Source organism: Vulpes vulpes, chromosome 14 (assembly GCF_048418805.1).
Source record: "Vulpes vulpes isolate BD-2025 chromosome 14, VulVul3, whole genome shotgun sequence".
Classification (NCBI taxonomy): domain Eukaryota; kingdom Metazoa; phylum Chordata; class Mammalia; order Carnivora; family Canidae; genus Vulpes; species Vulpes vulpes.
Genome location: NC_132793.1, coordinates 117,150,987 through 117,175,171, shown reverse-complemented (window position 1 = coordinate 117,175,171; position 24,185 = coordinate 117,150,987). Strand labels below are relative to the sequence as shown.

Here is a 24,185-nt window from a genome sequence, read left to right as displayed (position 1 = left end):
AAAAAGTTTTTCAGGAACAACTGTTGGAGATGATGGGGAATGAGGAGTACTCATATGCTGTTGGTGACACTACTATGTCTACTTTGGAAGATGCATCGAGTACAATCGAAGAGAGGCATACTTTCCAACCCAGACATTTCACTCTTAGAGAAGTTACCATGTTGTGTACCTGAGAAAACTTCTAAAATGTTGTTCACGACATCATAATGTTCTTAAGAAGAAAACACTGGAAACCACCTAAGTGATCATACTGAATGACCGATCAAAAAATTGTGATATTAACATAATGGAATACTATCTTTCAATGAAAATGAGCTAATTGCACCTACACGCATCACTTCAATGATGTTGAGGCTCACAAACCTAAGTCACAGCGCAGGAATGTTGTAGTGTGATGGCTTACCTGTTTGTTTTATAATTCTTACCTGAGGTGCTCTTACCTCTATTTTGTACACTGTGATTCCTCATCATGAATGGTGAGCTAAAGGAAATATTAGAATTGACAGAATGTTGGTATTTCTTATGGTAGGTGAAATTCCACTCAAAGGCAAGGTCAGTCATAATGGACTAAGTCCCACTTACAAAGCACTTTCTATTTTACTGGCTGTGTCACAAGAATTTCTGTTTTGTAAGGTAATAGGAGGCTGGTTCTTTTTCTCTTTTCTTAAGGCAGGCCAACAGATATGGAACAAATTGACCCATACGAGTTCTTCCTATTGTATTTCAATGAGCGCATATCATGATTCTTTGCTTTTGGAAGCCATGAATTCAGCCTCATAATTACAAGTCATTATAGAAAATGATAGGTGGTGGGTTGAGGCTAATATTCTATAGAGATTGTTTACTAGTTGAGAAGAGTGAGGCAGAGCAAGCAAGAAGAGCACAGAAGTTATTTTGCTCCTCTATCTTGAAATGTGAGCTAAGTGAGAAAACTGGATTGTTATAAGGAAATCCATATAAGGATTCCTTAAAGAAAAAGGATCATAAAAATAAAATAAAAGACGGGATTCCTAGGTGGCTCAGTTATTGAAGTGTCTGCCTTCGGTTCAGTCATGATCCCAGGTTCTGGGATCTAGCTCCATGTCAGGCTCCCTCTCAGTGGGGAGTCTGCTTAGCCCTTTCCCTTTGCCTCTCCTCATGGCTTGTGCTCTCTTTTGCTCTCTCTCTCTTTCAAATGAATAAATAAAATATTTTAAAAATATAATAAAAGACAATAAAAAGAACAATATGCAAGTAAGGGAAGGGGAGGTCATGCCCCTGATGTGGAGGCCTGGCCATGGCAGTGAGAGCTGATATTTATCGGGCACTTGAAACAGGTCTGGCTCTACTGTAGGATGAGTAACGTTGCCCAAAGATGTGGTTTGCTAATGATGACGCTGGGCAGTCTGATTCTGGTGAGCCTCTCCTAATCACGACTCTGTTCTACCAGAAACAGGGTACACTCCTGTAAGTATTTATTGAATAAATAAAAGATAGCATCTTAACTGTGGGCAGGGCACCAGGGAAAGTCAACATCCATGCATTTTCAGAATCAAGCCATTATTGGCAGCATGGGCTACTGAAAAGTGTCTGGGCTTTGAAGCTGGACTTGAGTGGTAAGGAGCTCCGCCTCTTTGGGCCTCGTTTACTCCCTTTGGGGAGTGGGTCAAAACTATCTCCTAAATTCAGTGCCACTTTGAGCTGGGTCTGGTGGCTGAAGAAGGGTTTCCCAAGCAGGGAGAGGATAGAGAGAGGGAAATATGGGGGGAAGTGGTAAAGAGAGAGGAATAGCATGTGCCAATGTCCTGCAGTCAGTGACAACAGGGATTGAGACCGTGAGAAAGTGGCATGAACTGAGGTAAAGCCATCAGCCAGCCTGGGATCATGGAGACCTTAGAAGCACTAATTTTGGAGGCCCTGGATATTGTTGTAAGGAAGCCACCACTAATTTGTAGTGACCTTGGTCAGTGAATCAACGGGCCTGAGCCTTTGCTTCCTCAGATCTTCAGCTGGGACAGCAGTTGTCACAATAACCGGATCAGGCAAGTCTTAAATCAGATAATGGCATTTCCAACCTCCAACCCTCTATGAAGTTTTGTTCAAAACTGTAAGTTTGTGTGTGGTAACCTACAAGCAACCAACTGAGAATAATATGAGATGACCAACTTTTCTCCCCAGAACGATTTGCGTCCATTTCAGTAAATCCTGTTTAGTTAACATCCAAGCCTTCAGATCTCCCTGACTTCTCTAACAAGCAATCACTAGTAAATTGCAGGAAGAACAATGCCATTAGCTTTCCGTAACAACTGTGACTCACACATTTCCCTTGGGCCTCATCATTGGGCTTTCAAAGACCAAAGATTTCCCATTTCTCAGGAAGCCTTGGTGTGTCATTATCCAAGACAACACATGGCCTGACCCCCAGGCTGCCTCCCAACAAGGCATTCCTGGCTCCTTACCTGGCAGTGACAAGAGGGATCTCTGGAATACTTGGAGTTTGTGGCAGGTGAATGGATTCAGGCTTCATCTGATAATGAGGAACTGCATAAAGGAGTCATATAATTTGGTCAGATTGTACAAAGAAAGTGAGACCTAATGGAACTTCTATAATTTCATCCGCGTGATCTCTGATTAGTAGGAGCGGGGCTGTTTGTGGTCAGCAGAAACTGTGCTCTACATATTCCATGACTCCTCTGGCCCTGGGCACAGCTTCTCTCTGAGGCTCTGAAAACTGCTTTGAATAGTGAATATTCAAAAATATGGAGAATAATGTATCTGGAATTCATCACTGAGCTTCCTGAAATGCAGAATATTACATTGGAAGGTATTTGGTACTGGAAGGGGTTGACGGGGAAGGGAACCAAAGTTGAATTCCGCATTCAAATGAAAACTTATGTAGGGACATAAATAAAAAAGTGAAACCTGAGAACTCTGGCCAGGGGGCTGCCCAGTGCTTGGTCCATGCTCTTCAGAAGTCTCTCATCTCCTCTGTGACAGGGTTGGAGAGCTCCTAGGATTCTGATGTAGACCAGCCTTTTCTACCTGCTTACCAGCAGGAATACATTTTCTCAGTTTTTCCCTTTTGATCTCTAAATTTTGAAAAGTTCTGCCAACCATATGAACTGGTGTTATTTAGTAATTACATATGCCACTATTGTGTGACCACACAGGTGTGACCACTATTTATTTCCTTTTCATCATGAATAGATTTTAATCTGGCATTCAAATCACCAAGGGCATATAATCATACTATGATATGAAATGCCATAAAACACTCTTCCAGTTGCTGTTGTATGTAGTAAAGTTAAGGAAGCATATCGACTTCATGTCTTAGTTCTGGTTGTTGGCTCTGTTCTCTTGCTCTGTCCAAGGTGGGTCACAGACTGGACACCTTCAATTGAGGGCTATGATTACTTGCAATATGATTGGGGTTGATGCCTGGTCTACTAGTCACCCATCCCATAAAATCATTTCATGTCCTCAGCAGTAACCCTGAGCCTCTGCCCCTCATGAGCTGAGCAACATGACATCTTTGGACTGATAATCATGGAAGTCCAAGGTGACAACATCTGAACATTTTAGTAGGATGTTGAGCTTCAGTGTGGAAAAGGACACAGTTTCCTTTAGGTTTTAAAATTATTTAGAATTGCCAGCTGGCTCCCACTTCTCCGACAGGGACACTTGAGAATCAGCAAACCCAGGTGAGGCCCACTCAAGCCGAACTTCCTCAGTATAAAGATGAGCAGACTTGAGACCCACAGAGGCAACACAATGTGTCCAAAACCACAAAGTGAGTTGGTGGCAGCCTCTGAAATCCTAACCCAGTGGTTCTTTGTGGAATTATGCTGTCTGTATTAACTCTGGGCCATGGCTCAGGCCCTTTGGCTTTGACATAATTCATTATTGTAAGCAAATGGTGAATGGTATTTCAAAGGAAGGCACAAACTTAATGGTACTTAGCATCTTGCCAACTACCAAGTGAATGTTGGATTGCATTGCACAATGACACCAACAGTGTGTACATGTGTCTATGAGTGTGTGCACTCAAATGAGGGTATACGTCTGTGTGTGCATGGGTGACATCAAAGCTGGGAAGACCAAGAGCTTCTCCTGAGCAGTGCACTGACCAGCCATGTCTTCTAAAGTTGTGCAGGGGCTGGCAGTGGGCCTCCTTCTTTTCAGTTGCCTGTGGCAGAAGCAGGACCTCCAGCTCACCCCCAATTTAAATCACCTTATTTCAACCAAAGGGCTCTTGAGTAGACTGTGAGATCCTGGGCTTGTCTGGATTACATCATCATGCACAAACGCAGGTGTTCGTGTATCCCAGGCCCTGAAACAATCCTTTTAAAAAATAACTAGTGCCATAAATCTGGAAATGGAACTTAACCTCATGGTATCAGGTTATGAAAACAAATGTAAACAGCTTACCTCTCTCTGTTCCTAGGACCTGCATTGAATGAACAAAAAAATAGTAATATTGAGTGACTCTAGGTGATAGAGAATTTTACATTAAACCATGTGTTTTGGAGCAACTGGTTAGTGGAATTTGGGCAACATTTTTGTTAGTATAAATTTTTAAAAACCTACGATAATTCTTCAAAAGACGAAGCAATAATCAAAATGTTATACTCTCTGTGTGATGCAACAGGCAAATATGCAGTCTGCTGATGAGGTCATAAGTTACTTTGACTCTTGTGAAAACAACTGAACCATAGCTGTCAACAACCTTAGGATTGCTCCTATTCTCGTCCCAATAGTTCCTAAAACACCTGAAATCTGGACCAAGTTCCATGCACAAATATGACCAGTATATCATTACCTATAGTGTCAAGCCCTGGAAACAATCTACATGCCCATCTAAGTGAGAATGGATAAGTAAATATTGGTGCTATACTGACTTATTGGAATATTAAAAATGCATTCCAAGTATTTATGTAGAGTATGAAATAGCATTATACTACAAGCATGTCTCAATGTTACATGAAAAGTTCAGGCTGAAAACTGGATTATGCTGTATTTACTTGCAGGTGTGTGTGTGTGGGTATGGGTGGGTGTACTGACCCTGGAGCCCAGGTCTCCTGACTCAGTTGGACTTCGCAGACAAGAAACCTTTAGCAACAAATAGCTCAGAGAGGCATTGAATCTCTTGTTTGAAGCTAGCCGACAGACAAGCCCCTTTGTTTTGAAGACCTCGGTGTTCCCTTGGGTTCTGGAAAGAGGCCATACATTTCATCATGGACAGCAAATGAGGCAATTCTATAGGCTAAGTAAAAAGGGTCATGAACATTCTAATGAGTGGTTTGGAAGTCTCCCCACTGGGTCTTCCCCAGGACTTTGGACCTCGCAGTTCAAAGTGCCCAATCCGAGGTTATTGTGGAGACAGTCTTGTCCAGGACAATCTCAGGCTTGTTGAAAGAGTTGGGGGAGCAGAGCTAGAAAAATGGCTAAGAAGCCATCTGTCTGGGAGAGCAAATGTTTTGTTTAATTGCGATCCAGCCCACTTTGTGCTTGAGGGCTCTGAATTTAAAGTGGGATGCAATTAGAAAAGTGGGTGAAGGGACACCTGGGTAGCTCAGTGGCTTGGCGCCTGCCTTCAGCCCAGGGTGTGATCCTGGAGACCTGGAATCGAGTCCTGCATCGGGCTCCCTTCATGGAGCCTGCTTCTCTCTCTACTATGTCTCTGCCTCTCTCTCTGTGTCTCTCATGAATGAATGAATAAATGAATGAATGAATGAATGAATGAAATCTTTAAAAAAAAGTGGGGGAAAATCTCTCTAATTTACTTACTTTACCTTTTCTTTTGGATATTAAAAAATAAACATATTCAAGTTACATAGTAATGCCTCCTTTATTACGTCCCTCCCTCCATCCCTCTGTCCTTCTTTCTTTCCCTCCTCTTCCCCTCCCCCCCTTTTCTTCTTTTTTTCTTTCAAGCTACTTTCACTTGGAGGTGTCTCTGTTTCCTGAGGTAGAGAGTCATAGAGTGGGGAGTAGACCTGGACTTTCAGAGGCTGGCCTGGTCTGCTGCTGCTGTGGAGACTCTGACAAAGTCTTCCACCTCCTTGAGGCTTCTTCTTCTCTTAGGTTTTGTGAGAATTAAGTGAGACAATGAGTCTCTCTTTGGCAACTATAATGTGCTCTGTGAATTTGAGTTGGGGTGGGCAGCACACCATTTCTGCTGGGAATGGGTTCAGGTTCCCAAGATATAATATGAGTAAGCACTTCACACCCAAGGATGGCATTTGACCCATGATAATGGCTTTTGTGGTGGAGAAATGGCCTTGACTCTTGGCCCAGACAAACAATGGGCAAGTGTCTTGGCAAAAGATAAGGAGGAAGAATGTGTTTTCCACTAGGCTGTGTTGTTTAGATGATATCTACTTCTAGAATGCCAACCAAAGACAAAGAAAACAGATTGTCCTGCTTGACCCCTGTTGTCTAAGGCTGACCTCACTACTTCCTTCTTGCTCCTTAGTGATGGAGGGCCTATTGTTTTTGCAGGCTGACCAATTAGTTTGTGGACTATAGATCATCTTGGGTGGCAGCCATCTGCTATTGGAGACACATCAATTTGACCCACAGGAAGAAAGTGGTGGAGTCCGAGAGTGCCCAGCAGCAGAGTGCCACACCTGCCTTTCTCCTTCCTGGTAGCACTTGGAAAATCTAACAACTCCCAAAAGAGGGGGAACTGGGTGAGGTCCTGATGAGAACCAGGGCAGGCCTTCTCATTCAGGAGTTATGTACCATCCTCCTTGCCATGATTGTCTGATGGATGAAAGGTAGTAAAAGTGTCTTATTGAGTGACAAGTGAGAAATGTGACGTTTGATTTTAGTATTTTCATAAAGCCAAATAAAAGACAGATGGAGAGACAGAACAAAAGAAAGAAAATAAATTAACCTGCCACCTCAATGTAGGAGCATAGTTGACATACTAAGGCAAGAACCAGGTCCCTTAGGAGGCCAGTGGGAATGAGATGAGGTCACTCTGGTTGTATTACCAGGACTTTCCATCAGTTACAGCAGACCCACCACTTCTTAGGGAACTTCCTCATTGGGGGTCAAGGAACTGAATGTGGAGGGGCTCTAAGGCAGCTCCATAGCCCCTGACTTTCATGCCATTTATTGAGCTTCTACTGCTCACTTGGTCATTGATGCATTTGCTTTGACTTACTTTAACTTTTTCATAAAAATTTTGCAAAGAAGTATATCTTTATTTTATGGCTGAGAAAACCAAAAGAAGGGTGGATTTTGTGTGTGTGTGTGTGGGTGTGCGCACATGCGCGCGCAGGGGAGACAGACTTGCCAAAGTTCACAAAGGTGGTATGTGGCACAGCTAGATTCAAACCCAGGTCTGTGTGGGTTTGTATATCAAAATTTTCATTCTGAGCCATGTTGCCTTTCTTGTGAAGAACAAATGGCAAGGTATAGTACAGTTGCAACATCTTATTTCTATATAACTGGAGACTGGAAGCCTTCTGTGGAAGCCTTATGTCTTCCATGGAAACTGGGATGCTATTCATTGGACCAGGGAACTCTAAGTACTGAATTTACTCAAAATAAAACAGAATAAGACCTTGGTCTAAGATCTGGATCTTAATGTGTTTTGGTTCAGTTTTCTCATTTTTAAAGTAGGGATAATAATACATTTTGAGCATAGCTATTATGAAAATTAAGTGTGATAAAGGCTCTGAATCAAATAGTGTCTTGCCCATCACAGACTCTAATGCACAGAAATCCTTCTTTATTTCCGAGGACAAAATTGTCACTTACCTCACTTAAGTCCTTTAAGCTTATTTGCCTGTAAGGAAAAGAAATACGGTGTTACATAAAGTACAGTTCATAATGATCAAGATAAAATCACTCTGAGCCCTTAAAAGCCCTTGACTGCATTTTCATTGCCAAATTAACTGCCCATGGTCCACTGTGATATTCATCACTGTTCTATAAAGCAAAAGCCAGGTTATTTTTTCTCATAATTTTCTAAGCTACTGAAGAAGTTACAAGGCAATATGAAAGATGGTGACAGAAAGGACGTGAATAAACTAGCTTTTCATTTTCAGAGAATTTAAATAACGTCATCTTTTCTTCTTATATTTAGTTTTCTGTGTTGGATTCATTAGCACAGTCAGATCTGCTACTATTACCTTGATTGCAAACCGTTAGTGTTTTGCTTTGAGGAAGTGTGATGAGTCCTACGTACGAAATTGTAGGGTCTGGTGGGATCCAGGAAGCCATGTGTCAGAGGAGGGAGGCTTCCATGAGAGGGTTTGAGACAAACCATGGAATGAATGATGAGACAAGAACTCAACACGCAGTGCGGTAATGTGAGGTCCTGGGCAGGTCTCAGAAGAACTGGCAAGCCTTTCATGGATACTGACAATTTAGTCAGTTTGCCCCTCTGAGCCTCATCTTTTTCATCTGTGGACTAGCCACAAAGCCATTCATCTTGGGGGGTTATTGTGAGGATTGCTAGAGATGAGGATGACAATGTGGGGCACTCCGTGAGCACTGCTGTTGGAATGTGGTCAAAGTCAGATGAGGAGTGATGAAAAGTGTGGGGGTGATGGGCACATTCTATCTGCCTGGGTCTGCTGGTGAGAAACTGGCCCTGAGGGAATGTGGGGAGGTTGAGGCAGCAACACCAGCCTCAGATGGAGACTGTTGATCTAGCGTGATAGAGATGAGCCCCGGAGTACACAGTGCTCAGATCATGTATCCTGCTCTGAGACCACCAAGCAGCAGGCAGTTGGACCAAGGGCCATATTTTGTAACCAGTTCATCAGCCCATCAGAGTTGGTACATCGGTACCAACTGGTACTCCCTGTCTCCCCCTTTCAATGAGGCAAATTAGACGATAAAGAGATATGGCTAGAGGTAATAAAGTAGAACAAACACCCATAGTATTAATTATTTGGGTTAAATTGAGGCTAATTTCTGTTTTTAATGTTTAAGAGATCTGGCATTTTAGGACTACTGACCAATTGGCCATGTGGCTTCAATTTAAATTGTGCAATTGATTTTAGACTTGTGATTTTAAGTTACAAGAGTTAAGCTATGTTTGACTCCATTTATAAAGAATTTGAACTGTTTGAGGGAACCTGAATTTTTCTAGATTTATATATTTACCTTATAAGATTTAAAAATTGTTAAAATGTTGCTTGTTAGGGTTTAAAGTTAGATATATAAAGGTATTTCAAATGCTTAAGGAGGTCTAACTGAATTTGTAAATAAGTCTTACTGTCTAGATTCCTTAACCTACCTAGTGTGACAGAGTGTCCTTCTGTTGAGATAAAATTGCTCAATTTATAAATACAGCAATATACTTTATTAATGGAAATTTGAGGCTTTAGGAAAGCTAGGCTTTGGAAGTGGTAACATTAAAAAACTGGATTTTTAAGTGAGAACCCAAGTCATTATAGGAGGGTTTTCTGTGCACAGCAATGTCTTTGGGCATGGAAATGCCTATGTTGACAAGATTCTACAAGTCAGTCATTCCCTTTACCTATAAAATGAAGGCATCAGGCTTTGGTGGTGGTTGGAGGGGCAGGGGTCCTCTTAAATGACATTTATGAGGATAGAGAGACCTGGACAGTCACAAAATGGCAGAACAGGGTGGGCATTTGGCTCCTCACCGCATCGCATTGCCTCTCTGAGAGCATCTTTCACCTCGTGTCAGTTGTCCTGTGTTCTGTTTTGGAGATGGCCAGCCTATAAGCCATGGTCACTGCCTACATAGCATGAATAAGCTTTCCCTCCATCCTTTTCTCTGCATAATCAGTGCTCATTGTGTATTTGAGGATAATCCACTTTACTATAAAAATAGCCATTTTTGAGTGTCCCTTAGATTTTGCTTAGTTTTAAATAAACTGGGTTTGAATCCTTGCTCTGTCATCTGTGAGCTCCCTCATCCTCAGGAAGTGAAGCCCCTTCTCTGAAGCTTGATTTTCCCACCTGTAAAATAGGTAAACCCACACAGAAATGAGGAGGGTTGATTAAGGTGCTCATGAAATAATATACATGAAAGCTATTTGGAAGAAAATAACACCTTCTGTCCTCAGAACACCTTTAACAGTCATATTTTCTTTTAAATAAAACTTTTGCTCCAACATAATTACGGGTCTTGTGCTCCTGTAAGAAGTAATGCAGAGAGATCTTGTGTGCATGTCACCCAGTTTCCTCCAATGGCAACATCTTGCAAAACTATAATGATAATAATTAAAATTCATGCTCTCAAATCCATAGTTCCCATCCATAAGTTCCTGTTCCCGTACAAATTTGTGTATCTTCATGGTAATCCAGGCTTCCTTTCTCTTAAAGGACTGTGGTTTCTCAATATCTCCATAGATTCTTTTGTTTGCACTTCCTACATCATCAGAATGTACAGTTTTGTCCTTGAAATTGCTTGAACTGATGCGGTGCCAGCTTTGCTGGTTCAAAGGGAAAACTATAGTTAGGTGAACAGGTGTTTTGTGGTTAAATATCAGGTACCTTCTTTACATTCTGGCTAAATCCTGCACAGAGGGGTTGGAGTTTGCTAAAGCTGCAGGGAGACGTCTCAACTCATGACCTCTGTATTTCTGCGTCCCCCTCAGTAAACTGGGGGTTGTGATACAGCTCTCTGCACAGTGTGGTTGGGGGGACTACATGAGGTAAAGCACCCAAAAGACCCCAGAGTTGGGTCCATTGTGTAACAAGCACTCAGCAAAGTTCCATTCCTCTGACAATTATTCAGGATGCTTTTATTTGGTGCATGTGCCATGGTATTAAAATTACAAAGGCTACATCGTGGGAAAGTTATTCCCTTTTTAATCTCTTTCTAATTATGTCAAAGAGAGAGTTTCAATACAGAGGTTACTTTATCCAAATACTGCTCTTGCATTTTAGTTGTCTTCTCTTTTAAGAGACAGAAAATGCCCCAGGCTCAAAATTTTGGTCTGAAATTGGCTGTGTTGTAGTGACGGTAATGATGTTTCCCTTTTAAATAAATTTACTTACCTTAAAGAAAATGAGCTGAGCAAAAAATAATTAAGTACACGGATAGGATAAAAATCATAATAATGGTCCATGAAGGGAATGCCCCACAAACATTCCCCAGACTTCAAAGTCCTTTTCTAATTTTCAGTCGTCAATGAAGGATTTAAGTTGCATGTTCAATAACAGAAGTGCTTCTATTCAGCAATGGTTTGGTGAAGCCAAGACCTAGCTTTCAAATGGAGACTGGCCGAGCCAGTGGAGACAAATGGATGCAGAAATAGCCAGAGCCACATTCACTGTCAGGGGAGCAGAGGCCATTGTAAAGGGCTACAGCTGTCAGCTGCCTTCTGTGGCTGCTGTGGACTGCTACCTGTCAATCACTGCCTCCCCTGACGGAGGGCCATCCATCCCCCAGAGCCTAAGGAGCAGCTGGTAGGAGGGGAGTGGGCCCTAGTCTTCCTGAATGGGCTGAAGCAGCTCAGCTCTCCAGTGTCCCTTCTGTTTTCAGAGACAGTGAACCTAGCCACAGCCTCCTGTGGTTGTTGACAGTCAACATGTGTGTCATTAGTAATGGCCATCTGACTACCAATATGGTGCCCAACTCAGAATGAATTTGGAAGCTCTCCTCTTATAGCAAAACTCTTTCTCATTCAGGGTGACATTCCTGATGTCTCACACAAGCTCTGTATTTTTTTTTTCTTTGATCCCTCAGGGGTCCTACACCAATCCTATAACTTTGATCAAGTCACCTAACTTCTGTGAATCTTAGTGACCCTATGTACCCAATGGTTAGGGAAGTGATTTTTACCAGGCATCTTCTATCAACCAGCCACCAAGCCTTCGAAAACCATCCTTTAGAGGACTCCTGGAAGGATACAGTGAGGTGGGATGTAATGACCCTCTGGAGAGGTTTATGGTAAAGAGACCCAGCCAGGTTCTCGTCACTTCTAAAAGTGATTAAACAAATTTAATTATGGCTGCAGAAACTCCAGTGATGCAAAATGGAGATTTGTAAAGATTCCAACACGATGGCGTTGGCTGCATAATAAGCTGTAGTGATCCAGACTGCAGAGGAACTCATTTACACCTCAAGTGAGCATTATTTTAGACACTGGAAGCTTGAGCATATGTAGGGAAGGCCTAAGGCCCGTCAGAGCTTTGCAGATAGATTCCTAGAACCTGGTTCCCTCTGGGTCCTTAGCCCTGCCTGCGCATCAGCTTCACCCCGGAGAGCTTTAAAAAACAGTGATGGCTCCTTCTCCTCTCTATGAGCGATTGAAGCAGGTAATGGGGAATAGTACTTTTTAAAAAGCTTTTCTGATTATTTTAATGTAAAGCCAGGATGAGGAACATTGCACTAGAATATATAGCCTGTATTTCAAGAGAAAAATAGGGTTATAGGTGCTGATTCTGTCGGGTACATATGGGAGATGATGTTCAGGTGTTTTTCTTTCTTTCCTGTGCAGTGACAGATACTATCCTAGGCACCCTAGAGAAATCACCGCAACTCTGTCACAGGGGGATGGCTATGCTGTTTTCACAAATAAGGAAACTCAGAACTGTCATAAGAGCTTTATGAGCTGATACAGCCAGAAGTGGCTCAGCTGGGATCCAAGCCCAGTTCTGCTGGGTCCCAACACCTGTTCTTTCCAGCATGAAGAAACAGAAGGAAGAGAAAATTCTCTTTTTCTCCACATTGAAGAACCTCATGAGCTCTGATATTTTGTTCATCCTATGTTCTATCTTCTTACTTCTCTGAGTTTTGACCAGTTCTGAACATGTTAGACTCTTTGGTCAGTAGTCTCTGGGAGTGATACATTTTACATTTCCAATACTGATGACACCACTTCACGGGTTTGACGGTCTACCGTTGGCTGTTGTCTTTCACACTTTGAAACTAGAAATCAAAACAGAGCACATTTGGTGACTCCCGGTCTGGCTAGGACCCTCTGGAAACTGCAGAAGGAATTACAGATTTATCAAAAGTGTACTGTGTGCCAGGCACTGTGCTAGGAACTACTCACGCTGAAATAAGTCAGTGCCTCCTTTTGGGGTGAAACAGACAGTCTTGCATCCAAATAATTATACGGGGTCGGGGGTGGGAAAGCCAGCAACAGGAAATGGCTCCAGGTAATGGGAGCCACAACTATGTGCTGGACAAGCAGTGTTGAACACTTGGCATGATTAAGCTTGTGTAATTCTCACATTAGCGCATGAGCTAGGTGGTAGGTATTACTGCAATCCTCCCTTTACCACTGAAAAAGACCAGAGCTGGGTGAAGGTGAGTAATTTGCTGTAAAGGATTTTCTCAACCTCTGCACTATTGACCTTTTAGGGCCCATTATTCTTTGTTGTGGGCCTGTTCCATACACTGTAGGGTGTTTAGTGGTGTCCCTGGCCTGTACCCACGAGATGCCAGGAGCGTTCCTGCTATTGACATGTCACAAAAAATTTGTCTCTGGACACTGCTAATTTCCCTTGAGGGCCAAGTCACCTCCAGCTGAGAACTGCTGCCCCAAATCTGCCCATTCAGAAGAAGGAGCACCTAAATTTTAGCTGGGGCAGTTGGAATCGATACCTGAGCGCTTGTATCCCTCCCCACACTGCGAGGCCAGTGGAGAAGCCGGCAGAGGAGGTGAGATTGCACGGGGGAGAGCGGGAGGTGTGTTTGCGTGGGGCTGCAAAGGATGAACAGATGAAGAGACATTCGCCAGAAAAAGAAGAGGGAAATGGCATTTTAGGCTCTTCCACGTTCCCATCAGAACCTGACTGGGTTTTCCACAGAAGCTCAAAATATGCCTGATATTTTCAATTTCTGGATCTTTGAAAAAATGCTTACTAATTAATGCCTTGGCTCCAATCTGCTGATTCAAGATTGCAGTAGGAAAGTGTCATTCACTCCATGCAGGAGCAAAGAGAAATGCTAACTTCTGTTCTGCCTTCTAAAATAAGGCGGTTTTGGAAATTCAAACTCTGTTGGAGGGGAGGAGGGGAAGCCCATTCACATTTGTTACGTGTTGTGATTGTTGCTGGCTGCCAGATGCCCCACATGTTTGGGAGTGGGGCTCTGTCGTCAGCTCTTTATGCCAGAGTGTCGGCTTTTTAATTATTTGCCAAAAACATTATTGTCAAACCTGTTATTGACAAATGGGTTTTCACGTGCGATAATATTCCTGCAGCCTGGGTGGTGAGAAGCTGGGGGTCGGAATTGGTCCGCCCATAGCCTGAACACCCTTTCGGTTTTTACATAAAAAGTCCTGATTCCTTTCTGGCACTTACCATTTTCTTCCATAATGAATTCGGGTTTCAAGTGAGCCTTTGTTTCAGTAACTCATTTTATTACAAAGAAGGTGGATTTTCTGTTAAAGAATCGAAGTGCAGGTTTCTAAGACTGTGTTCCCTCCAGGCATGGTCAGCCCCTCCGAGCACAGTAGGGAGCCTGTTTCCAGAGATGGTTGGTTGTCCTCCTTGCCCTCCCATGCCCCTCAGTGACAACACCAAACCTGTCACCTGGGCCCTTTCTGGACTTCAGGAAAGCCGAGCCTCTGAGGGAGGGGTGACCAGCTGCTCTCTGGCTGGGGTGGCAAGGGCTGGTATTTCTTTGGAAGAGTGATGGGTGGCCTGTGGAAAGAGTCACAGTGAGAGTCTGAGAAGGTTGGCTGTGCAGGTAGCTCCTCAGCCAGCCCTGCCCTCTGTGTCCCCGGCTTTGGGTGGGAAGTTAGTTTTGGGGTGCTGGCTGCTTTAAAGGGCAATCTGATCATTTTCAGGTACCTTTGATGATCAGAACACTCTATAGTCACTCCCAGTGAGCCTAAAACTCCCTCCCCACAACATGCTCTTTGGTCTGGTTCTGTTTTCCAAAGGATATGATGTCATCCTCTGCAGGGCATCACAGATTGCTCAACATGCCGCCTGTCTGGGTTTGAGGACGACTGGAAGATGTGAGCTCTTTAAACGCCCCAAAGAAATAGGAAAATGTTTAAAAGTCAATGAGCGTCTCACTCACCCATTTATTCTGCTGTTCACTCATTTATAAAGTATATCAGGCGCTATTGGTGGAGGCTGGAGATGCAGAGAGCAAAAACAGTTCGTTTTTGCTTCCCTCCAGGGTGGCAGAGAGAAGCCATAAGGTACACTCAGAAGCAAGGGTGGTACACTCTGTGACAGAGGTCCTCTCGGGGCCCAAGTAGGACAGCAGAGTGACCGACTCATCCAGAGCCTGTGAAGTCTAGGCTGTGGCTCTTCCCTTCATGTGTATGCACAATAGAATAATAGTAGTATTTCTATGTATATTATATGGAAAAATACATGTGCATATATAAATGTATACCTATACCTTGTAAGTTCCTTTAAGGCATTTCCTAAGTGCTGGTATCATCTGGGGGGGCTTCTTTCTTTTGTTTTTGTTTTTTTTTTTTTTAAGATTTTATTTATTTATTCATGAGAGGCAGAGACATAGGGAGATGGAGAAGCAGGCTCTCTGTGGGGAGCCTGATGTGAGATGCAATCTTAGGACCCTTGGATCACGACCTGAGCCAAAGGCAGATGTTCAATCGCTGAGCCATCAGGTGCCCCATTTGGGGGGTTTCTATACTAAAAGGAGGGAAGCAACGGGAAAGGATAGAGGAGCAGTGCCCACATCACGAACAGATGAGTGAAGGTACAAAGAGTGGCTGGTTGAGTGTGAGTGAGCGGGAATGTCGTTGAGTAAAGGCTTGTCCACTCTTGTTCACTGGCCAGCTCGTACTAGTTTTTCCACATCAAGTGCTTGTGTTTTTCTTTTTTAAATTCTGGAGCTTTTCAGATTCTGGAACTCATCATTTAAGTGCATAGCAAAATAAAATTTCTATTTTAAGTGTCTTACCGAGGAGGTGGTAGAGGAGTCTGCAAAAGGAAATGAGAATCAGAAATTAAATGTATTGTTCTCTGAGCAGAACTAACAGTTAACAGTTTGGGGGTTTACAAATAGAAATGACAAATGCCAACCAAACTTCTAAGATATATTTTTCAAGTGATATCTAAGCCTTTGCATTGTCCACATTCCCATGCTTCTAAAATAAAGAGTGGGTGACAAACACATTTTAATGACTTCTCTTACCTTGCTTCCTTTTGTGGGTCTGTCTCCTGAAACATAAGAGGAAAAGCAGTGAGTTTATGGAAAATGTCATCAAACTAGTTTTACATATGTTTGAGTGGAAATTATTCCCCATTTGAATAATCTTGATGATAATGTCAATTAAAGTTTGCTGAGATCTTATTAGGTATCCAGGACCTAATATTACTAGTTCTGGGATCTCATTTAATCCTCACCTTTGTTCTGGAAGTGAAGAGTGAGGCACGGGGAAGTTACCCTCCAGACACCCCGTAAATGGTAGAATGAAGACTTCATTGCATGTGGTACGACTCCCAAGGTCTGCCTCTTGGCCACTAATTCTTACTTATAATTAACATTCTTCTATATTTATATAGTTACCTCATTATTTCAGATTCCTGCCAAACACCTTCACTGGACATTTCTGAGCAGAGGAAGATAGATAGCATCACCGAATTTTCTAGATGGAAGGGTTTTCTAAGACTCCAAAACCCAACTTTTATATTAGACGAAAGTAAGGACAAACTAGGTAGGACAATTGCTCAAGACCACCCAACCCTACAAGGGTGTGAATGAAGGCCAGGAGGGCTTTACCTGACATCCAGGTAGTTTTAGTTCCACAATCCAATTCAACTCAAAGGTAATCATTAGGCTGCGACTCTGAGCTAATTAGCACAGAACCAGGCGCTAGGGGACAAAGACAATACTGCCCTTCCCTCAAAGGATTTACACTTGTTGGGTTCACAGGCCAAGTTCTGGGGTCTGGGGACACAATTGTGACGGGGAGACACTATCCCTGTTGCCACCAGGCTTGTACCTAAGAGCGTAGATGTGCATTGGAAACACTATGAAATCTTTCAGAATTTCAGAGAGAAGGTCATGATATTAAAGGGAAACATGAGAGATTTAGGTTAGTGGGGGATGTCAGAAAAAGCCTCCTATGAAAGCAGATGTGCTGTTGTAAATGTTTTATAAGGTTGTGGGAGGAGCCAATGGGAAAACGTGGCCCCTGTTGTGGATGACTTCACCCTCAGCTGATTGCTGGCTTCGCTGAGCTTCATTTCCTGTGTGTGAGGCAGTGAGGCCAAACTGGCTCAGGGGGTGTTAACCATGCTCTGAAGGGCACCCTGGACTCCCCCAGGACCCCCTGAGGGGCCGAGAGGGCTAGGGGACTGGTTTCTGGCTCGTCATCCCATGTCACAGGGGGCTCTACCTCAATCTGCTTCCAGATTTCTTTTGGGGGGAAACGTCCAGCTGGCCCAGAACAACACAGCACATACTTGTCTGGGTGATTTGGAGGGCTCTTCCAGGTCTGAAGTAATTACTCAATGGAGGAAAATTACCATACTTCGTATTTTATTTTTGTTTTTGGAAGACACTTTTAAAATAGATAAACTGGATTTCTCTGCATAAATTCAAACACTAATGGCAAACAGGAATCGTAGATGTTCTTGGCATCGTAAAAACAAAATAGGATCCGGGATGGGTTTCAACAACGGCAGCAGTCTAGTTAATGTTAGATCTTTGGCTCTTTCAGTGGTATTTCCAAAAAGCTAGACTACATGATACCCTCTTAAGGCAGCAAGTCAAAAGTGTAAGATGCACTTCGTCTCGCTTTGTTTGCATTGGCTTCACCCTCAGAGCTCCCCAGTGGACTGCCTCGCTGCTCATATTGATGCCTTTCCCTGCAAAGCTATAGATATCAGCTTTTGGAGAGGCCTTTCTTCATAGCTACCACTATATCTATGGGGGATCAATTCAATTACTGGAAAAAAAGTTCAATAAAAAGACTGAGTATCTGGGACTCAGTAGGAACATTCCATTTATCGTTTCAGAGATCTCTATCCTGTTTGCCTCAGTGACTGAGCTCAGGAAAGGATATCTATCTTCCTTTAATTCATTGACTTATTATTGAGCACCTAGTATGTGTCAGGCATGGATTCATTTTTAATATATTTATTAATGCAGGTGGTGGAGAATATAACACCTAAACAGAAGTTGTTATTCCCATGTAACTTAAATTTCAGTGACAGGAGATAGAGAACAAATACAAGTATACAATGACAATGACAGGTGATGACAAGTGCTCCAAAGAAAAATGCTACAGAATGAGGGAGAAAGTAGGAGCAGGAAGACTTCCCCATCTGTCATGCAAGAGAAAAGGGGGAGCGGGTTGGCTGTTTCATAGGCAGATCCCAGAAAGTCTTTCTGGTTAAGTGATGAAAACAGAGGCCCAAGAAAAGTAAGGGAGCCCATCACATGATTGTGTGGGCAGGCGTTTCCCGACAGAGGAAACAGCAAGTGCAAAGGCCCTGAGGTGAGATGAACAAGAAGGAGGTGCGGCTTGAGTGAGTGGTGGTTGTGGAGGTAGGAGAGTGCCTAGATCACCTGCCATCTTATAGGCTATGGCAGGAGCTTTGTCTTTGGGTACAGTGTTCATGTTGTCCTGTGTCTTCCTTATAATATCACCTTTTCTGTGGCATCACTTAGTTTTACCCCCTCACTTAAAAAATCTTGTATATGATATCAGCGACAGCAGCAGAGATTTTGGTTCTATCAGATATGTGTATTAGTAATCATTTGTGCTGTCAAGCTTCACTTGTGCGTTGCTTAGATAACTGAAATCCTACAGATTAGCAGGTAAGCGTGAATTTCAGGAATTCTACAAGTGAGAAAACTGGATCAAATAGGCAACGTACCATGTCATCATCAATTCATAAAATCCAACCAGCTTGGTTTGGGGAGGGGGTTGCTTAATAAAGTCACAACAGCTCAGGTATTCAGAAATATCAGAAAGGGAGACAGAACATAAAGACTCCTAACTCTGGGAAACGAACTGGGGGTGGTGGAAGGGGAGGAGGGCGGGGGATGAGGGTGGATGGGTGACGGGCACCGACGGGGGCACTCGACGGGATGAGCACTGGGTGTTATTCTGTATGTTGGCAAATTGAACACCAATAAAAAATAAATTTATTAAAAAAAAACAGCTCAGGTATCTGGGATAATAGAAGAAGATGAGATATATGGAGCGGAGTTTTTGGAATTTGAATCTTGATTCTGTACCTACTACGGGCGAGAGCATAGCAAGTTCTCAATAAATATTTGTGAAATAAGCAAAAGGATTGAGGGACGGCTGAGTTTTCTCATCTGGAAAAGTGAGAAATAGATACTCACACTTCACTGGAATCTGTGTGTGGGATACATGGGTTAGTGCTTCAGGTATGTGGCCTGTAACGCACACCCAGTTACTAGCATTATTGTGCAATGGAAAATTAGAGGGGGACTGGCAATCTACTGTCCTTGTGAAGCACACGGATGATCTCAAATGCTAGGAAAACTCCCTATCTGTGACATAAGAAGACACACACACGGTTTTTCTGTGTGGTCCTTTTTCCTTCTTGAAATTCAATCAAGTGGGTTTCAGGAGGAGGAGGAGGCTGGCGTGCTCGCCATCTGGTGGCCATCTGTGTAATTAGCACCATCTGCCCACAGAGTGTCCTCATTTGCTCTTGGTGCTGCCACAAGATTGATTCCATTTCCGCCGCAAAATTTATTGCTGCTTCGGAGGTAACGTGGTGAGGTGAGCACCGCGTGGCTGTAGAACTGATGCACTGGGTTTGACTGTTACCTCTGTAGCTTCTTAGGGAGAAATGATGAAGAAATTGTCCACCTTGCAGGGCTCTGCGAAGTTAAAGCAAAGCATCCTGCAGAAGAAAGGATCACAAGGCCTATTTGTGGTCTTTGTTTTGTTTTGTTTGCAATGCAGTTGTGAAGCACAGCCATCACTGAAAAATAAATGATTTTGCGTACACGTTCGGTTCTATCAGAGACCGCCGAACTGTCTTCCAAGTGGCTGTGCTCTTTTGCATTCCCACCAGCAATGTGTGAGCGCTCCCGTCCATCTGCATCTTCCCCAGCATTTGGGGGTGTGGATTTTGTGGGTTTTGGCCATTCTTATAGGTGTGTGGTACTATCTCATGATTGTTTGAATTCATCTCCCCCTGGTGATGTATGATGTGGAGTATCTTTCCATAGGCTTATTTGCTATCTGTATATCTTCTTTGGTGATGTGCCTGTTGAGGTCTTTGGCCCATTTTTTAATTGGACTGTTTTTTTTTTTTATTGTTGAGCTTTATGAGCTCTTTGTATATCTTGGACAACAGTCCTTTATCAGACGGGTCTTTTGCAGATATTCTCCACAGGGCTGTGATTTGTCTTCTTCTCTTGACATTGTCTTTCCCAGAGCAGAAGTTTGTAATTTTCAGGAAGTCCAGCTCATCGATGATTTGTCTCATGGGTCGTGCCTTTGGTGTTGTTGGCTAGAAAGGTATCACCATGCTCAAGGTCATCGAGGTTTTCTCCTGTGCTATCTTCTAGTTTTATAGTTTCAATTTTTAATTTAGGTCTCCGAGCCATTTTGAGTTAATCTTTGTAAAGGAGTAAGGCCTGTGTTTAGATTAATTCCTTTTTCTTTCTTTCTCTCTTTCTCTCTCTCCTCTCTCTCTTTCTTTTCTTTCTTTCCTTCCTTCCTTCCTTCCTTCCTTCCTTCCTTCCTTCCTTCCTTCCTTTCTCTTTCTTCTTTCCTTCTTCTCCTTTCTTTTTTTTGCAAGAGGATGTCCAGTTGTTCCAGCACTGTTTGCTGGAAGGACAATCTTTGCTCCATCGGATGACCTCCGCTGCTTTGTCAGAGATCAGTTGACTAAATGTGGGTCTATTTCTGGGCTCTCCATTCTGTTCCATTGCTGCGTTTGTTCTTTCACCAATACTGCACTGCCCTGGTTACCGGAGCTTTATAGTATATATCTGGAAGTAGGATAGCATCAGCCCTTCAAATTTGTTCTCATACTTTTTCCCCTTCAGAGATCTGTTTTTAGATTTACTACCACTTGTGATTTGGTGTTGACACTACTATTAATGAGCTGAGTGACTTAATACAAATTATTTGGCCGCTCTGTGCTTTGGTAACCTCATCTGTGACTTAAATAGGGAACAAAGATATGTAGATGTATTTCTAGATTGAAGGGACAATGGCACAACAGAGTGGCAACAAATGGGACCTTGGAAATCATTCACATTGGGTTCTAATCCCTCCTCTATCACTTACTGAGTGACCGTGGGCAAATTTTGCAAATGCTCTATGCTTCAGGTTCTGAGTCTGTAGAATGCAGATCATGAAGCATAGTTTTTTTGGGTGTGGTTAGAATGAAATAATACTTGTTTTTTTTTTTTTTACTTAGCTGCCATTCAATTTGTGTTAAATATACACCATACCCTTTATCTATGAAATATGATCATGAAGATCAACAGTTCAGAGATAGACCTAGATAGATAGTTCTATAATTAGAGAAATAGACTCTGGACAAAAATGGATAAAACCTGGACTCATCACAGTATTTATCATGGCTAAGAGTTTTATGATATATAAATGTGAACCATTAGGACTGCATGTCCTGATGATTAATTATGGAAGAACCTTAAGAAGCAACATATGATCCAAGTGGCTAATGTAGATTTGACAAGGCCTGTTTTAGATACCTCTTTAAGTCTGAAGTGTTCAGAAATTAATTACAACAATAAATTGCTGACACCATTCTTTGGGTTGGGCAGAGAGACATTAAATTAGACAAAGCCATGGATTTGAGAGGGACGTACCTTCTTTAGCAACTGCGCAAATAAAGTCAGAGAGTACAATCTTAGGAGCATGGACATCAACATGCACTTGACCATCTACTTCTCTATGTTGGGGTTAGTGGGGGATGTGGGATAGGCCCTCAGCTAGTGGGGGGCGCATGACTGGGGTGGGCTTGTCTCTAGGTGGCCCAGTAACACCTGGTGATGCTGATCTGATATGCTATTAAAATGGACTGAGTTTTAGACCTAATAAATATTTCCTATGCATCTACTCTGCACTCAGCATGCTGCTCTGTGTTTGTTTTAGGAAAAACAACGTTCAGTAAACTTTGATCCTTGTGATTGAGAAGCTAGCTTATTTTTATATTCATCTACAAGACTTACTTTGTATGCTGTACACCAGACTGGATAGAGAATGGCATGGTTTTAGCTTCGAGAGTTAGGAAGACATTTGAGTGCTGGAAGAAAGGCAAGGATTGGAAGGAGCACAGAGTCCTGCAAATCTGTTCAGTTCAGTAGTAGCCCTTCGTGGAGGGTCCACCATGTGTCAATGACAGTCCTGTAGGTTTTCACTGGTTCTCGCCTTTCCAACTACAGGTATCTTATGATATAGCTGGCATCTCCATTTTATTTTTATTTTATTATTTTTAAAATGTTTGATTTATTTATTCATGAGAGACACACACACACACACGAGAGAGAGAGAGAGAGAGGCAGAGACACAGGCAGAGGGAGAAGCAGGCTCCATGCAGGGAGCCCCACGTAGGACTCAATCCTGGGACTCCAGTGTCATGCCCTGGGCCAAAGGCAGGCGCTAAACCACTGAGCCACCCAGGGATCCCCTCTCCTCCATTCTAGAGAAGTGGAGACTAACGTAGAAAGGTTAAGATTCTTGGGGTTTTATTATTTGGAAAGCAGTCGTGCTGGGATGTGAACCCAGGGATCCATGTCCCCAAGTCTCACATTCACGCAACCACATTTTAGCTGCTCCTAAGCATCAGAAAACATGTTTAACTTCCTGTGAGGTCATTGTCTCCCACTTCAGTCCAATGCCTCTTGCTCTGTGAAGCTTTCCTAGGAAACACAATCCTTCCTCCAGGTAGAATTAAGTATGCACGTTACTGAGTTCCCAAAAATATGTGGTGTTGACTGCACCAGACTGGGGGCTCCTCATGGCCTACGGTCTGATTGCTGTTCAGTGCCCTGGAACAAGTATTATTAAACAAAGCGACCTGCTACCCTGGCAGTTATCACACACAGTGGTAACTCCCTTGTTTTTGATTCCTTTATTTGTGGCTACTTTATAATTTCTCTTTCAGAAAACCGTATTTGTTAAAACGAGCAGTTATCAGACACCCTTCCTTTTCTCTGAGCCACCTTATTTTCTGTGTGTGATGAGGAGACAAAAATGCTTTCCTGTAGTCCCATTAATGAGGGATTTTTACAAAATTTATAACATTCATAACACATTTATAACATCAACTTTGAACCGAATATTCTATCAGTGCTTGTGTTGCTTTTGAGCCATGGGTTATGTCTGAAATAAATTTAAATCCAAAATGATATGAGAATTGTCTTAAATTTATTTCTGATAATCTCTGTGGCCCAAGGCTTGTTATTTTTGTTAAAAATACAATCTATCCTACGCCAAGTTCCATCATTTTTGCAATGTTTTGTGTTGCCACGCGGTGCCACGAGGGGGCAGTATCGCCCATCAATTCTTGTCCTGCACTAAACCTTGCAGAGTTTGGATGTGTGGGTTAACAGGGGACAGGAGGGGGAGTTTGCAGAATGGATTTTAGATGCTAGCAAATACAGCAAAACCCTGGAAACACTGCCCTGGGCTCTGGTCTAGTCTCTGACCTCTGTGACCTTGAGCAAGCCACTTCTCTTGCTAGGCTTCCTTGCATAAAATGAGGGAGTTGAGCCAGATTAACTCAAACTCATCTCTGATTCTAATTTTGTTGGCATCCAAATTCCTTTAAAAGCAAATGAGAAGAAAGGTCTTTTGATGGCATTATGTGGAATTCTATTTTGCTTCTTTTCAACCAAGCTCATGTTTCTGGATGAACACGTTCAGTCACCTGTGCATAATTCTCTTTCTTTTCTTGGATAGTTTATTGTATTTCGTTATAAATTCATTCTTGCATATGGTATGCTTGTCACCTCAAAGAAAATTGGTTCACAGTCTGTGCTTGGTTCACATCTGAAGCAAAGAGAAATTCACTTTAACGTCCTTTATTCTCAGCATTAAGAAGCTAAGCCACACTATATTTGAACATTACAGCTATCCTTCTCTGAAAAGAAGACAGTTTCTTTTGGATTTGTGGTGAGTGCTAATGGCTCATCATAAACAAGCTATACTACCATATTATATATAAACACTTTGCCCCTAAATAAACTCTCATCCATTTTTGGAAATGAAAAAAAAAATCCAAGCTTCAGGGAAGATAAGGTCTTGAAGTCTGACAGTTTCCAGATAATGTCAGAATACGATTGCAAGAAAAAT

General features: G+C 42.6%; 1 protein-coding gene across 2 annotated transcripts in view; it reads right to left on the bottom strand.

The window, feature by feature from the left end:
* CLNK (cytokine dependent hematopoietic cell linker) overlaps nucleotides 1–24,185 on the bottom strand; it is a 201,307-nt gene that overhangs the window by 24,327 nt on the left and 152,795 nt on the right. For both annotated transcript variants that reach the window (XM_025998330.2, XM_025998334.2), the window contains exons 9-15: nucleotides 16,052–16,077; nucleotides 15,818–15,837; nucleotides 14,464–14,574; nucleotides 7,750–7,777; nucleotides 4,408–4,426; nucleotides 2,439–2,520; nucleotides 441–481 (exon numbers count right to left, since the gene is read on the bottom strand). In XM_025998330.2, the coding sequence (XP_025854115.2) occupies nucleotides 441–481; nucleotides 2,439–2,520; nucleotides 4,408–4,426; nucleotides 7,750–7,777; nucleotides 14,464–14,574; nucleotides 15,818–15,837; nucleotides 16,052–16,077 (327 nt within the window). The remainder of the gene's footprint in view (nucleotides 1–440; nucleotides 482–2,438; nucleotides 2,521–4,407; nucleotides 4,427–7,749; nucleotides 7,778–14,463; nucleotides 14,575–15,817; nucleotides 15,838–16,051; nucleotides 16,078–24,185) is intronic.